General features: G+C 39.9%; 1 protein-coding gene across 1 annotated transcript; it reads right to left on the reverse strand.

Moving 5' to 3' along the window:
• Positions 1–593: 593 nt before the first annotated feature.
• Positions 594–7,959, reverse strand: LOC123239044 (zinc finger protein OZF-like). The gene is made up of 3 exons (XM_044666314.1): positions 7,874–7,959; positions 2,086–2,343; positions 594–1,665 (listed from the first exon to the last, which is right to left on the reverse strand). Exons 1-3 carry the CDS (start codon positions 7,957–7,959, stop codon positions 594–596), a joined length of 1,416 nt encoding a protein of 471 aa, XP_044522249.1.
• Between the last annotated feature and the right edge of the window lie 9,716 nt (positions 7,960–17,675).

Here is a 17,675-nt window from a genome sequence, read left to right on the forward strand (position 1 = left end):
AAATGAAACTCTTTTTCAACCTTGGACCCTTGTCTCATCCGGGCATAATCTTCATGAGAGAAATTTCCTGTAAGCCATATACTAACCATGATGTAATTCTCTAACCTTGGTGTGTCTGTGCAGCTGTGAACTCTTTTGTGTTTGGTAAGAAACTGCTCTTTGAAAAGAATGTATAAAATAAAGAAAGCTCAGAGGTTTTTTGAAGCAGCCATGAGCTAGCCATTGGACAGACAGTTTCCAGCCTCGTTCTCAACTAAATCATCCACCTTTTAGATTCCTGGAGCTGCTGGATAGAATCCAACATTGTGGTTGATCCCTTCACTCTTTATGTTTAGTAAGATGTCTATTTTAGGAAGGAAATGCGACTTTTATGACATTTGAGATTTTCCTCTCCAGTATGAACTCTCTTATGCTCACTAAGTTTTCTACTCTGAGAAAAGGATTTGTTACATTCAAAAAGATTTAGTCTACTAAGTTCCTTATGCAGAATTAAGTCTATAATTTTGAAGTTTTTTTCAGTGGCATGCATATAAAGATTTCTTTGTTATCATATGTTCATAAAGCTATCACTGGTAGGTGAAAGATTTCTTATGTTAGACATATTCTAAAGTTTTCTGTCTAGTGTGGATTTTCTCATGTCGAGTAAGTTGAGAACTCTGCCTGAAGGATTTCCCACATTGATGACATTCAAAGGGTTTCTCTCCAGTATGAATTATCTGATGTACAGTAAGGTGAGAATTTTGCCTGAAGGCTTTTCCACATTGATTACATTCAAAAGGTTTCTTTGCTCCAGTATGAATTCTCTTATGTTCAGTGAGCTGTCCCTTCCAGGTAAAAGATTCCCCACATTCATTACATTCAAAAGGTTTCTCTCCAGTATGAATTCTCTTATGTAGAGTAAGGGATTTGTTCCAGCTAAATGATTTCCCACAATCATTACATACAAAGGGTTTCTCTCCACTATGAATTTTCTGGTGTACAGTAAGGTAAAAATTGCAGCTAAAGGCTTTTCCACATTCATTACATTCAAAAGGTTTCTCTCCAGTATGAATTCTCTTATGTGTAGTAAGCTGCCCACTACGGCTAAAGGCTTTCCCACATTCATGGCATTCAAAGGGTTTCTCTCCTGTATGTACTCTCTTATGTTCAGTAAGTGATCCACTCCAAGTAAAGGATTTCCCACATTCAAGACATTTAAAGGGTTTTTCTCCAGCATGTGTTTTCTTATGGGCACTAAGCATCCAACTATGGCTGAAAGACTTTCCACATTCAAGACATACAAAAGGTTTTTCCCCAGTATGAACTCTCTTATGCAAAGTAAGCTGCCCACTACGGCAGAAGGTTTTCCCACATTCATTACATTCATAGGGTTTCTCTCCAGTATGAATTCTCTGATGTTCTGTAAGGGACCTGCTCTGGCTAAAGGTTTTATTACATTTATGACATTCAAAAGGTTTCTCTCCAGTATGAATTCTTTGATGTACACTAAGGTTAGAACTTCGGCTAAAAGCTTTCCCACATTGGTTACATTCAAAGGGTTTCTCTCCAGTATGAATTTTTTTATGTGTACTAAGCCGCCCACTATCACTAAAAGATTTCCCACATTGATGACATTTAAAGGGTTTCTCTCCAGTATGAATTCTTTGATGTACAGTAAGGTGAGAACTTCGGGTGAAAGTTTTCCCACACTGATTACAATCAAAATATTTCTTTTCAGTATGAATTCTCTTATGTTCAGTAAGTTGCTCACCACTGATGAAGCATTTCCGACATTCCTGGCATTCAAAGGATTTTGCTTTAGTATGAACTATCTGATGTACTGTAAGGTAAGTACTTCGGCTAAATGCTTTTCCACATTGACTACATTCAAAAGGTTTCTTACCAGTATGAATTCTTTTATGTATATTAAGCTGCCCTCTCTGGCTAAAATATTTCCCACATTCATGACATTCAAAGGGCTTTTCTCCAGTATGAATTCTCTTATGGGAACTAAGCTGCTCACTACGGATGAAACATTTCCCACATTCATCACATTCAAAGGGTTTCTCCCCAGAATGAATTTTCTCATGTCGAGTAAGTTGAGACATTTGGCTGAAGGCTTTCCCACATTGATTACATTCAAAGGGTTTCTCCCCAGTATGAATTCTCTTGTGTTCAATAAGCTGCTCACTGAGACTAAAGAATTTCCCACACTGGTGACATTCAAAGGGCTTCTCTCCAGTATGAGTTACCTGATGTACAGTAAGATGAGAACTTTGCCTGAAGGCTTTCCCACACTGATTACACTCAAAGGGTTGCTCTCCAGTATGAATTCTCTTATGTACAGTAAGATAGCTCTTCCATCTAAAGGCTTTCCCACATTGGTGACATTCAAAGGGTTTCTCTCCTGTATGAATTCTTTGATGACTTCTATGAGATTTTCTATTGGTGAAGAACTTCCCACACTCCTTACATTTATATACTTTTTCTTCACTATGCTCTTTATTAGAGTGAAATAGGTGTGAGGAGTAACTGAAAGACTTGCTGCATATAGTACAATTGCAAAGATTCTGCCTGCAAAAGGATCTATCATGTTCACCTAGGTCTGAATACTGTTTTAAGTTCTTTTCATATGTGTCACACTCCTGAAGACTTTTTCTACTGTGAAGTTCCTCTTGTGGAATAAGGATTGACTCCAGACTGAAACAACTTCCAAACACAGTCTTAGCAGAAGTTTTTCTGTGGGTAGTTGTCTCTTGATTGCTTTGTCTATTCTGACTGTAGTTCTTTCGCTCTACTCTGACATCATGTTCACAGGCTTCTTCTTCCAATTTGCATTCCCAGGATTCATGTGTCTGAACTCTCTCCTTAGATGATTCTTCTGAAGAAACACATGGATTTATAGTTGACTCTGCTGTTTCATATCTGGCCATGTGAGGATGGAACTCTGAAAAAAAGGAGGAAAGTGTCAATCTCCTTTGTATTCTATGCTGATTGATAGGAATCTGATTTACAATGTAAGTTCTAGATCTTGTTTCCTTTCCTAAAGAAAATGATCAACAATTTATTTAATTTTTTAATTTAATTTTCTTTTTTTTTAAACCCTTACCTTCTGTCTTGGACTCAATACTGTGAACTCTAAGGCAGAAGTGTGATAAGGGCTAGGCAATGGGGGTTAAGTGACTTGCCTGGGGTCACACAGCTAGGAAGTGTCTGAGGCTGGCATGGACATTGTAACCCCAAAACTATAGAAGTGTTTCGGGTAAACTATAAGCAGGGAAATTCCTTTGTTCCCTTCTATCCCTATGACTCCTAACCTAAGAACATCTGATAACTCCTAAAAGACCCTGAGAGAATTATCCTCCTTGGATCATCCTTTAGATGGACAGAGAGATACACCTCCAGGCTATGCCTTGATACCATCAGGTTGTATCTAAGACATCTATCTGTCCTGTCCCCTAAACTATGAGGGTCACTCCCTAAGTCTTCAGGCAGATCCCAGTCAGATGACCAAACCCCACTGCCCATACCTCAGTGCATACCACTCTAAAGTCACATCTTCAGCATGGCACAGTCACGTCTCCACTGTCATAAAGAGTATAAAAAACCCAGAAATCATGTCATCTGGGAGAGCAGCTTTCCATCTATGTTGTTCCTCCTAAGAGGCAGTCTTCCACCTATGCTGTCCTCCTGGTCAGATTCAACATTACTTTCTAAATGAATAAATTTCTCTTTTTATTTTTAAGCTCAGTTTCAGAGTCTTGCATCCTTGCAAAAGGTACCCTTCCTGAACCCTGGGGGTTCACCTCAAGCCCCAACAAGGCCAGATTTGAACCTAAGACCCCCCATCTCTAGGCCTGGCTCTCAAACCACTGAGCCACCCAGCTCCCCAATCAACAATTTTAAAAGGACAGATTATACATTTTAAGATGCAAATTGATTCCCCAAATATGTAAAGATTAAAAAAAATATCCCCATGTAATACCTTATTTTAAACTAGTTTAAGTCACTGGAACTAAGTGAATTACATTCCAGAGCATTAAAAGTATCTCTAGATGGCAAAGAAATTTTATTAACAGGTCTTAATAAAACATTAAATTTACAAAAGTCAAATTCTGAAAATTACAGATTGATTCCCCAGGGAATCATTTGTTTTCTGAAATGACTAGACTCATGAAGAGATATAATATCTCTAACAGTAAATTCTCAGTCACTAAAAGGTTATATGGAAAATACTGAAGTGGGGCACTTCATAAAGCATATCTGAATACTCAGAAGTTCAATTATTGGAACCATTATTTATTGATCTATTGATTAACAAAGAGTCTACCAGCTGGGGCAGACTTCCCTAGTGGAAGTTGTACTGGACTGAAGTTACAATGCAGTTTTTATAGGGTTACAGATGTGCAGAATATAGGGTTAACACAGGGTCATACATTCCTTTCCACATGGTTTTTCTTAGACATAGGGTTTTTCTTACAAAGCAAATCTTATATCACAAAAGCAGATGTGTGAGTAGAATGTGAGTTCACTCAGGGGTTATTTATCCATCTATTATTTCACATACACAATCTTGTAAACATATATTAACCATATGTAACTTTGCATTCCAACCTGACATGTACATTTATCCGGATGTTACTTGGATTGCAACCTGTCACAAGCACTTAATCATATCTTACTTGGATTTAAACCAGACATAAACACTTATCCATACGTTACCTAACTCTCTCATGAAGCTGGGGCAGTTTCCTAGTGACTGCAGGTATAGATTAACCTGCTTTATTTAATCTATTCCATTTACTCTACTTCAGTATCAGAAGGCCAGAATTTCAGAGTGCATGAGTTTGAGCTGAGAGTGTATCTGGATTCCTAACATACAACAATAGGTTAAAGTCTACCAAGATATCATTTTAGACATGATGGAGAAATATCAGTAAGAATAGATTAGGATAGATGGATTTGTAGCCATTTCAAACATCTTATTCAGTCTTGTTCAATGAACTAATTTCAGCATGATTGGAGTTTCTTATGTTATGCCTCAGGGTTCTGTATTTGGCCTTGTGCTTTGACAACTTCCACAAGTTGACTACAGTCTCAACCAAGGTAAGGTAACCAAACACTGTGGTCACTAAAAAGTTAGCAGCAGGAATATTGTTCAGCTCCCAGAAAGTAATGGTGTCTCTGTAAAGCTCTACTAGTCCAACCACATTAAAAAGGGACATTGACAAACAATAATTTACTAATATGAATTCTACTAGTGTTAATTTGGTCAAGTTGTTTAAAACCAATTTGTCCCAATTTTCAAGTATAAACTCCAAAGGGGAATCTCGGGGTATGCCCTGTCTCTGTCCCGTATTGATATGGAAAAGGCCAAACCCACAAAAACCTGCAACTCAGTGCCACACAGCAACCCACCCCCCTCAGGGCTGTTCCACTCATGCTGTCTTGCTGGCCATTAATCCTACCTTACTAATAAAGCTTTCTTTTTACATTTAAGCTAAGTTTGGAGTCCTCTCATTCTTGAGAAAGGTTTCCTTCCCAAACCCAGGGGTTCCCCACCCCCATAACAGTTGGCGCCCAACGTTTTTGGCTCTCCTGGAAGCTGCTCCTACACCCAGATTGCTCACGAAGACACAGCTTCTCAGTAGGAAGGAGCCTTTCTTGGACTCCTGAAACCCCATCTCTTGGGGGGTGATATCTTTGTGGGCTCTCTCTTCGCTCTCACTCCCATAGGGTATTGTTATCAAAAAATAAATAGTAAACAAATAATCTGAGTAGGTGGGTGTGAGGAAGGATAAAGGGGTTATTGAGGATTATAAAGTGTTTGGAGGAGGAAATGAAGGGAAGGGAAGGTATAGGAGATAAAGGAAATGGGGTATGTAGGAGAGGCAGCTCAAACAGGTTTATTCCCAGAGGCTTGAGACAGAGAATACAGGGAGGAAATTAGGGCCAGTAAGAAATGTTTAGGTTTTGGCTGGAGGGTTTCTCTTGTTAGTTTCAAAGTCTCTTTTGGGAGGAGTCGAGGGGCCCCTCCCTGCCAGTCAAACTGAGGGCTGGAGGAAGTCTTGGGTAGGCACTTCCTGCCAAGATGGATGCCTGAGTTTTCTCAAGAAATAAAAGAAAATGATTCCTTCCCCTTGAGCCCTTGTCTTAATTTTCAACACAATGACTCACCAGAGGGTTTGAATAGGTAACAAGGGGATTCATTAATACATGGTCAGTCAGAAGGGGGAGGAGTTCAGGGTTTTCTAACTGCTGCCAGGGAGAGGGATGAGGGTGGGGGATGGGTCGTGGAGAGGTTTAGACTGAGAGAGTCTGGCTGTCCCAGTTAGGAAGATTTGGCTGCCTTTTAATCAAAGTCTTTATCAATCCTAGGGGTAACTTATTTGAGGATACTCCAATTATCTAAAGAAACTAAACCCACAAGGTCTAATCACCAAGCCCTCCCTTCCAACCAGAACCCAGAGGAAAATCAGGGAAAGGGAGGGATGGAGATGGAAGATCAGGGAGAGGTCCAGAGAAATGAGATAGGTCCAAATTGCCCCAAAACAAAATAAGCAAAGGCCAAGGAGGAAGCAATTAGGCCAAAGCCGAAAGACCAAAGCAAAAGCCTCCAGCCACATCGAAAGCCAGAAGGCAAAAGCCCTGTCAGTCAGAACTTCACTTCTATTTATAGCTTTAAGTTCTAACTGACTTTCTGAACATTCTAAGATGTTTAACTGACTTTTTGTGACCATTAGAAATTACAGAAGCAAAAAGTTTCTCTTAGCCACCTTGCATTACAGATTTGCTCATATGTTTTTTTGGAAAATTTGCAGCTTGCAGCATTTTCTGGTTGCTAAGCTCTAAGGGGTTACTACTCTTATTCTAAGCTAAATTATAACTATGCTCTTATCCCTATCTAAGTTTCGTAAAATAATAAAAGGGTTGCTTACTCCTAAACTATGCTAAGACTAGTCTAAGTTAAAACTAAGATGGGTTATGGGAAAGGCATAGGAAAGTAATGGGGTTTCAGTTTTGCAAAAATTTTGAACAGAAAAGAAAAGCAGATTAAATGCAAACATTCACAAACAGTCTCAAAGTTAACATTTGATAACTAAAACAAAGTAATAAATTCTATCTATGTATCTATCTAATTTCATGAACTAACAACAAAGTATCAATTAAGAAAAATTATGCAATCTAAATTTCCAAATTCTAATTCATCTTCCTAAAGTTAGTATATGGATATGTTAGTACACTTATGCCTATGTTAGAAATGTTAGTCAGAATAAGTAAGACTAATATTCTTTGTAAGTCTGTTAGTTAAACTATAGACTTAAGCTATGTACAGTATTTACAAAGAAAGTTTTGAAAATTCTGTCCCTGTTCTAATTTATCAAGCTAACTAACTGTCCCTGTGTGTTAGTAAAACTTATTGCTAAGGGTTAGTAAGCAAACATTTACATATATACATTATTTACAAGGAATGTTAGGTAATTGGAGTAGAAGGTGTCTGAACCAAAGAAGAAAATTCTGTGCTAAGGCAGACAAGTTCTTCTCTCTTAAGTGTTAGTTTATGTTTCATATGTAGATGTGAAGTCAGAAAATGTTCTATGTGTTGTCTAGTGTGACCTTTCCATGTAATGAATTGTTACATACTTACTCTACTGGAATTCTTCTGCAAAGTGCATGTACTGTGTGGATGGAATCTAAAGTGTTGGATGCAGTGAGAATTCTGTTGGGTGTAAGTTATGTTTTTCAAATGCATGTGTCCAACGCTGTTCTGATGCTCCTCTTCACAGTGTGGTTTGTTGTCCCATACACCGATTGTGTATTCGATCATGGATGTCTTTTGTAGTCCTCAGGTTTGCTGTCCTTGTGATGATCTGCAAAGTCAGCAACGCCTCACTTGTGTTGTTTGATGTTACCCACACGCACTGGAACTGATGTCCTGTTGTGTTGACTTGTGTCGTTTGATGTACCAGCGCTTGTCATCTTGCACTGGAACTGATGTTCTGGTGTGTTGACTTGTGTCAGGAACAAAGTTCAAATGTCTATGAAACATGATTAATCTTTTCTTCTTTTGTTGTTGTTGTTGTTGTTTAATAAAGATAATTACAAGTAACAAAAGAGTTCATTATAAAGTCTTTTGTGCTTTCATTTATTTGTCAGTGTCAATGTCTAGGTCTTGGATTGATTGCAAATCAAAGTTGTGTCTTCTTCTGCCGTTGATTCTTTTCCATTGTCATAATGGTTTACAGATTTTTCTTTTAAGATGTAATTGGGATTGGGATAATCTTTTAGGTGTAAAATTTGATGTAATATCTGATTGTTCGGTGGTTCTTGGTCTAATTGTGGTTCTGATTCATGCTCTGGTTGTTGTTCTAATTGCTGTTCTGGTTCTATGGTCTCAGGTATAGGCTGTGGACTTTCTAAGGATTTATTTGATTGATTGGTTGGTGCTAATTGATCTTTGTGCTGTATAATAACTTGGTCTTGTGGTTGTTGTTGGGGCATGTCTTTTGCTGGCTTGACATGGGTGACATGGAACCAAGAATCAATTCTAAATAATCTACTTTTTTTTTTTAACAAATTGAACTTATTATCAATCCAATATTGGGTATGGTCATTTGTATCTAAACCAGAACTTCCTTTAGCACCAACCAGGCAAGTTAAGTTCAGAATTAGAATTACAGAAAGCAGGCTTAAAGAGCATTCCCTCATTGAGAGTTGGTGAGTCATTGTCATTCTTGCAAATTCCATGTTGCTTTTGCTTTCTTTAAGGGCTTCAGAAATGGAGGTTTGATTTGATTTACCTTCCACTCTGCTATTTAAAGAACTATCAAGCCTCAAATCAGCAATTTTCCCTTCAGTAGTATCCGGGAATGTATGGTAGTTAGATTGTGTTCCCTTCAACACTTCAGGTACGACTACTGACTTAAAAGCTGACTTATGTTCCCTATCATGCCCTGAAGTTTGTGTGACTGAAGTTAGATATGTTTTATCTTTAATCACTGACCAGGCTTCATTATTGCTGTTATTAGTCACACTTGTTACTGGGGATAATAACTGCTCCTTTTCCCTTCCGCATGCTTTTGGTTGGAATTCTTCAGCTAAGGGGTTGAGAAAGGTAGATGTAGAATTTCCTAAACAGCTGCTATCATCCAGCAACTCAGTGGGTTGGGTCTTTAAATCTAAGTTTTTGCCAATATACTGATTTGTTTGCTCTCTAACCTCTTTCTGTGATGTTGTGTCTGAAGCAAATGAATGGGATAGAATTTTGGCATTTAACTCCCCCAAGGTTACTGAATGCATTCTTTTCTGGATACATTGTAAATCCTCGCCATAATGTTCTTTATCCAAGTTGCCCCTTTGTTTTTTACTTGGAATAAAGAGAGGAGTTTGAGGTTTTGATGACTTCGAACAAGATTGCAAGCTTTTGTCCGTGCTTGTATGATCCTTATGCTTCTCTTTCAATGTTTTTGTGATGGAATGAGAAAGCTGATCCTTTATATAGTTATCTTCACTATTGCCATATATTTCTCTGTGCATCTGCATTATTTCTTCCCATTGTTGATTATCTACCACAGATATCTTGATATTCTGTGTAGCTTGCTTTAGACACCTGTTTTGTTTTGCCCAGTATTTCAATATTATTTTTATCACTCAAGCTACACACTCTCACACCCAAATTATAATGATTAGATCTTTTTAAATTAGGAACCTCGATTCATAGTGACTTTGGCTTCATTCCCATTTGTATGTACCTTTCCATTTCTTCTAGGGATGGGGATTGGCTAAATTTCTTGCATGCATGGCTACAACACAAACCATCATGTTTGCTTTCCTCATTTCTCTTTATATCATTATTGTTTTGGGGCCATTTTGTGTTGTAATAGGTCCTTTTTGTACTTCTGTCTCTTTGATTATAATTGTCATTTTTGGAAAAATCAATTTGTTGTCTAAATCTACAAAATTTTATAATATGACCTGGACGTCCACAAAGAAAACACCGAGGGGGAAATGATTTTGGTCTTTGGGTGTTAATTGTAGGTTGCCTGTATTGATTTTGGCTCCTACTAGTTTGGAGGGCAAAATTTTTTATTTCCTCCAATTCTTTTTCTCTTTTGGTGTGTTTCAATTGCCTTTTCAAATCAGCTATGATTTCATCTTTGCCTGAGCCAGTTTGTCTTGCTATCCTTGCTTCCTTTTGTTTTGAATCATGGATGTAGGAAGCATGTTGTCTTCCATCCTCCAGTGGCAGTGATTCCCACTGTGGACAGTTTTGTCTAAAGTAATTTTGTATTGGGATTGATGTTCCCTTTACAAATTGCCTATGGATATGATCTATGGTGTCTTGGGCATGAGTATCCCAGGATTGTCTCGGCTGCTTCTATTACTCTATCGAGGAAACTGCTAGGATGTTCCTCTTCTCCCTGTCTTAATTTCTCGAATTTTTGCCATGAATTTGGTCTTTTTGCATGGATTCTCATTGCTTCTAATAAATCAGTTCTACATTGGATCAGATATCTAAGATTTGCATGTTGGGTAAAATCTAAATCCTGGTGGACCAATGGCCAGGCTGTTAAATTTGGATTTGTCCTCATTTCATTTAGGAATTTTTCCTTTTCTGAGGAAGAGTAAAATTCCTCTAAAAGAAATTCCACATCATCAAAACTAGGATTAAATAGTGTGAACACCCTTTTTAATTCTTTTATACTTTTGAAAGGCTTTTCAAAATACTTTGGAAAACATCTCTTCAGCACCTCCATATCACCTGGGAGGAATGCTTTATATGTTTTCACGTGTACCACCCCTTCCCCAGGCTGCACAATGGTTCTGTCTACAATTGGTAAAAGAGACACTATGGAATTTGCAGATGGTTGGTTGTTATTGGGCTTTGATTTTTCATTGGTGGTATTATTCCCCAGGTATTTGGACTCCACAATCTCTAGCTGGAGAACTGTGTGTTTGTCCAGTTCCTTTCCTTCCCTTATCTTTTTCAGTACTTGGAATAGTAGTTTGATGTTATCTACTAGTTCCCCAGAATCAGTATCCTTCTTTTGTGCTGTAATTGAGTTAAACCATTGCCACAGGTGAGAGAAAACATTTTTAGAGACCATAAGAAATTGCCAGATTGTTAAGATTATGGCTATGGTTGTTGGGATGAAGCAAATACATTCAGCCAGGGTCAGAGCATACCATTTATAATAATCATAGATGTTCAGTAGTTGTTGCATGAAATTAGGGACCCTTATAAACCAAAAATCTACCATACCCTGCATTAGGGACAAAGAAATCATTGAGATGCTAGATAGGATGAATGTTATCCTAGCCAGCTTCATTTTGGTTGTTTCAGAAGATTTTAGGTAGTTCACTAACTTTGCTCGCCAATTGATGTTATCAAAAAATATAGTAAATAATCTGAGTAGGTCAAAGAAATGCAGTTTGGGTCAAAAAAAGGATAAATGGGGATATTAGGGTGATTACAGTATGGAAAGTAAGGCTATTACCCAGGTTGACTCCCCAGTTTTTTACCAGAAGTTCTGGTCTGGATGGCAGGTTCTCCTCAGTGTATAGCACTGAGTTGCAGGTTCTCCCCAGAGTATACTGTGTGTGGCACTGGGTGGCAGGTTTTGAGTTTCTCCTCAGTGGGCACCGTGTGTGGCACTGAGTTGCAGGTTTCTCCTCCGTATACACTGGGTTTTGCACTGAGTGGCAGGTCAGGCACCTTCTGAGGATGCACAGTTGTATGCAGGTTCTCCTCAGTGCCCACTGTGTGGCACTGAGTTGCAGGTTTTTGTGGGTTTGGCCTTTTCCACATCAATATGGGACAGAGACAGAGCATACTCAGAGATTCCCCTTTGGAGTTTATGCTTGAAAATTGGGACAAATTTGCTTTAAACAACTTGAGCAAAAAGAAACTAATTTTTCTTTGTAATGTTAAATGGCTGTGTTACAGCCTAGATAAGCAAGAGACATGGCCTATCAATGACACTCTAAATTCTAATACCATCAAGCAATTGGATTTATTTTGCATGAGGACAGAGAAATGGACAGCATTTCCCTATATAAGAATTTTTGTAAAATTAAACCAGAATCCTGAACTTAGGAGGCTCTGCCTCATAACACCTTTGCTGACCGCAAATGGGAAAAGCATCCAGGAAGATATTTTGGAGGACTTAACATTCAATGGCACTTTCACATCCCTTAGAAATGGAGAGATAAATTCCTCAGAATTGTCCTGGGTTATTGCACTGCTGCTAGTACAGAAGTCCACTACCTTCAATTTTACCACAATATATCAGTCTCTGTGTATAATGTTCTCTTGGTTCTGCTCCTTTCACCCTGCATCCATTCCTGGAGGTCATGCCAGCTCACATGAAATTCCTGCAATTTATTATTCCTTTGAGCACAATAGTATTGCATCACCAGGATATACCACAATTTGTTCAGCCATTCCCCAATTGAAGGGCCTACCCCCGTTTTTCAGTTTTTTGCCACCACAAAGAGTACAGCTATAAATATTTTTGTACATGTCTTTTTCCCTATGATCTCTTTGGAGTACAAACCCAGCAATGCTATGGCTGGATCAAAGAGCAGGCAGACTTTTAGAGCTCTTTGGGCATAGTTCCAAATTGCCATCCAGAATGGTTGGATCAATTCACAATTCTACCAGCAGTGCATTAATGTTCCAATTTTGCCACATCCCCTCCAACATTTATTACTCTCCCCTGCTGTCATTTTAACCAATCTGCTGGGTGTGAGGTGATACCTCAGAGTTGTTTTGATTTACATTTCTCTAATTATTAGAGATTTAGAACACTTTCTCATGTGCTTATTGATAGTTTTGATTTCTTTATCTGAAAATTGCTTATTCATGTTCCTTTATGGAAAAGGATGCTATCCACATTCAGAGGAAGAACTATAGGAGTGGAAACAGAAGAAAAACAACTGCTTAAACACATGGGTTGATGCAGACATGGTTAGGATATAGACTCTTAATGACCACCCTAGAACAATTATCAATAATATGGAAATCGGTCTTGATCAATGACACAGGAAGAAACCAGTGGAAATGTGCATCAGCTACTGGGGGATGGGGTGGGTGGGAGGAGAGAGAGCAAGAACATGAATCATGGAAGCATGGAAAAAATTTTTCTAAAATATTTTTAAAAATCAAAAAAAGAAGAGAGATCAGCAAAACAAACAAACAAACAAAAAAAGAAACGGAGAGATAACATCTCCTCTGGCAGAGATATGACTCAGAGCCTCCCCTTCCCCCAACCTCCTCAGAACTTCCATGCACCCTAGATTCCTTTGTTTCCTCTCCTCTACCCTCAGCTCTGAAACCTCCCCCTTACCCTTCAGGCTCAGAGCCAAAGGCCCAAGCCACTCCCAACCGACTGTAATATCCTTTTGTACCCACCACTGCTTGATACCTCCCCCATTCCTCAGCCTAGCCCACTCCACACCCGGACCAGACTGAGCTATGGTGTAGGGCTCATCTTCTCCCCATTAGAGAGGTGCCCTTACCAGATGGGTTGGCTCAGGTACATGTTCCTTTTTCTATGACAGATTTAGCCCAGATTAAGGAGAAGCTGGGTCAGTTCTCTGAGAACCACACCAAATTCATTGAAGATTTTAAATCCCTTACCCTACAGTTTGATTTGTCTTGGTCAGACGTGCACATAATTCTTGCTACCTTGCACCTGAGATGAAAAGAAGCGAATCTGAGACTTGGCCATAGCAGTAGGAGATGAGAAAGCCCTAGTTGGCACATGGGCAGGAATCCCTGGCACTACTGCTGTCCCAGGGCAGGATCCAGGACGGGATTACAGAAATGAAGGCCACCTTAGGTGAAGAAACCATATGATTGATTGCATCCTCCAAGCAATGGAGGGAGGAATTAGGAAGCAAGTAATTTATAACAAACTTAGGGAAATTACTCAAGGAAAGGAGGAAAATCCTGCTCTCTTCTTGTCCAGACAAGTAGGAGCTATGTAACAATATACAAATGTCAACCCAGAGATTTATGAGGGGCCAACTATCTTACGCCTCCATTTTATAGGACAGTCAGCCCCAGATATTCAGCAAAAACTGCAAAAGCTTGATCTGGGACCCCAAACTCCAACTAACCAATTAATAGATGCTACTTTTAAGGTGTTTCACAACAGGGACCAGGTAATAGGGGAAGGACACACCTGTGAGAAACTTCTCGTAGCCTCTCTTACCTCTTTGACCTGTAGGCAGAAGCCATGGGGCTCTTGCCACACTTGTGGGCAGCATGGGCACTGGTCAAAGGACTATCCTTCGAAGGGAAGACTGCCCTCTACTCCGTGCCCAGCCTGTGGACAAGAGGGACACTGGAAAGGTCAGTGCCCCTCCTGGCAGAGACCCCAGCGACCCAAGAGGCATCCCCCTATCCTCCAGTCTCCTGAAGACTGGAAAAGGGGTGCCCTAGGGCTGGCTTGCTCCCAATTTCCATCACAATGGCCAAACCCCAGGTTTAATCTCAAGGTGGAAGGTAAACTGATTGCATTTCTCATAGATATGGGAGCTACTTTTTCCATCCTTCCTTCACTCCCAGCCTGGATCTCTGGACATTGCCTAAAGTCAGCACCTCTCTCTCCGATGGTAGGCAGGGACAGCACTACAATCATTCTCAGCTCTAAAGAAGCTACAGAAGATTGAGACCTTTGTCCCTTTTCCCTTAGATATTTGGAGGGGGGGAGATGACATGGGCATTGTACAGAGACAGCAGGGACCCTGTATGCCTTAACTCAGGCAGGCTGTGAACAGAGAAATTCTCTTCCCCCTTTCCTGTCCTTGTGACTCCTGCTGCAAAGACCATTATCCTTGGACTGTCCTTTAGGTTGAGATAGACAAAGAAATACACCTTTGGGCCACACCTTGATAGCCTAAGCCCTGTGGATCTCAGGGAGACCACCCACCCACCCAATGCCTGATAGTACACACCATGACATCAACCTCACATGATCACTGTTGTAAAGAATATAAAAACTCCTGAAATGAAGCTTTTGGGGGAGCAACTGCTAGACTTGTTCCACTCATACTGCCGTGTGGTGTCTTGGGAGCAACACCCACACACACACACAGGTTGCTCCACTCATGCTGACTTGCTGGTCATTAATCCTATCTTACTAATAAATCTTTCTTTTTATTTTTAAGCTGTTTGGAGTTCTCTCATTCTTGAGAAAGGTTTCCTTCCTGAATCCAGGAGTTCCCCACCCCCATAACACCAGAGGACTTTATATTTGATCCTGGAAGTTATGAGGAGCCACTAGAGTTTATTTATTGGGAATGTGGAGAGGGAGGTGACACAATCAGATCAATGCATTAAGAAGATCACTTTAGTAATTATGTGAAGAATTGATTGTACTGGTGGCATGGGACCCTGGGTTTTCCTTTGTACTCCACAAGTGGAAAATTCCTTTCCTTGCATTCCTGTAATGCTGAAGAAAAGGTGACTCTGAATATCAGAGATTCATGATAAAGAAAGACCCCTTGAGAGGAATCTTCTTGGATCCTCCCCTAGATTTTGGACACAGAGATATATCTCCCAGCTAAGCTTTGATACCATCGGGTTATATCTAAGACATCTACTCGCCCTCTAAACTATGCCAGTTACCCCTTGTGTCTTTGGGATACAAACCCTGATCAATAACAAACATCCCCCACTCCTGCCAAACCTCATTCCATTCCTTCATTCCTGGTCACTGAGCTGCTGTTGTTAAAAGATATAAAAGACCCAGGACACATCTCCTGGAGGAGGCAGTGTCCACTCTTGCTCCTGTCTTCCCAGCCACTTCAATATGAATTCCAAATTAATAAATTTCTCTTTTTATTTCTAAGCTAAGTTATGGAGTCTTGCATTCTTGCAAAGGGTACCTTTCCCAAACCCCAGGGGTTCACCTCAAGCCCCACCCCCCAAATGGGAAGACACAGGAGGCAGGGAAGCCAATTAAAAGGTCATTGCAGTAGTCCACACAATGTTTCATGAGGCTCTGAACTAGAGCGGTGGCTGTGAGTGGGAAAAGGGGGACATATAGGAGAGATGGCTCCAAAGAAGAGATGAGAAGGCTCTTCCTTTTACTTCTTTGTAGAGTTGGGGGACTCTGGGTGTATAACAGTGCATATTATACCAGATTTGTTTGATGTGCTGGTGGCTTTATTGAACTGTTTTCTGCCTCTTTTTACTCTTTGTCATAAAGGTGAGGGACACATTGGAAAATAGGTGATTCAAAAACAAAGATATCAAACAAATGTCTTTAAGTGTACTCAGATATTAATCTTGATTTGCTTCTGTTGAATGACTGAGCATGTATGAATCAGAGAAAATATTTCTTCTGTTTTCAGGGTAAAAGGAAAGTGATTCTTGAAGCAACTGACTGGGAAAATATCCAGTTTCTCTGGCTAGAATCTGATTGAGATCCAAGATACACAGACATTGAATAAAATATATAAGTCCAAAAGCCATATCACTGATAAATACTCAAGGGATATAAGGGGCAGCTAGGTGGCATAATAGATAGACTCACCTTTCTGAGTTCAAATCTGGTCTCAGACACTTACTAGCTGGGTGACCCTGGGCAAAGCACTTAACCCTGTTTGCTTTAGTTTCCTCATCTATAAAATGAGCTGAAGAAGGAAATGGCAAACCACTACAGAATCTTTGCCAAGAAAACCCTAAATGGAGTCATAAAGAGACAAACATGACTGAACAAAGAATATAAATAAAGAGTAGTCACTCAGCTAGTCTACCAATAAACATTCATTAAGTGGCTACTATGTTCCAGGCACTGTTCTACATGCTGGGAATACAAAAAGAGGAAAAAGACAGTTTCTGTCCTCAAAGAGTTCACAATCTAATGGGGGAGAAAACAAGCAAACAAGCTATATATAGAGGGGAAATAGGGAATGGTTAAGAGAGCGAAGATACCAGAATTCAGAGTGGTTAGGAAAGGCTTCCTATGGAAGATGATATTATATTTGGAAATTAAAGGCAGCCAAGGAGGCCAACAGGTAGAAATGAGGAGGGAGAGCATTCCAGGCATGAGGTACAGCCAGAGGGTATCTTTTGTCAGGAAACAGCTAGGAAGCCAGTGTCATTAGATCAAAGTATGTGGCAAGAAGGTCTAAGAAGACTGAAAAGGTAGAAGATATAAAGGGCTCTGAAAGCCCAAGAGGAGTTTGTACTTGATCCTGAAGAAGCTAGGGAGCCACTGGAATGTACTGAGTAGGGAGACAATATGGTCACCTCTCAACTTCATGAAAATCACTCTAATGGCTGATTGGAGGACAGATTAAAGAGGAGAAAGACTTATGGCAGGCAGGCCTACCAGCACACAAGTACAATATTGTAGAGGTGAGGTGATGAGGAGCTACCTTAGAAGTGTAGCAGCCTCAGGGAAGAGAAGAGGGTGTATGCAAGAGACGTTGCAAGGTGAAAGTAACAGGCCTTGGCATCAGATTGGATATGAGGGGTAAGAGTAACCAAGAGGTTGAATATGATCCCTAGATTGTGAGCCTGGGGGACTGGAAGGATAAGGTTGCCCTCTACAGTAAGAGGAAGTAGGGGCTGAGCCTAGGAAGAAGATAAGGAATTCCTACACTGAGTTTAAGGTGTCTCCTGGGCATCCAGTTTGAGATGTTTGAAAGGCAGTTGGAAATATGAGACTTTGGAGGTC

Source organism: Gracilinanus agilis, chromosome 3, assembly GCF_016433145.1.
Source record: "Gracilinanus agilis isolate LMUSP501 chromosome 3, AgileGrace, whole genome shotgun sequence".
Lineage (NCBI taxonomy): Eukaryota > Metazoa > Chordata > Mammalia > Didelphimorphia > Didelphidae > Gracilinanus > Gracilinanus agilis.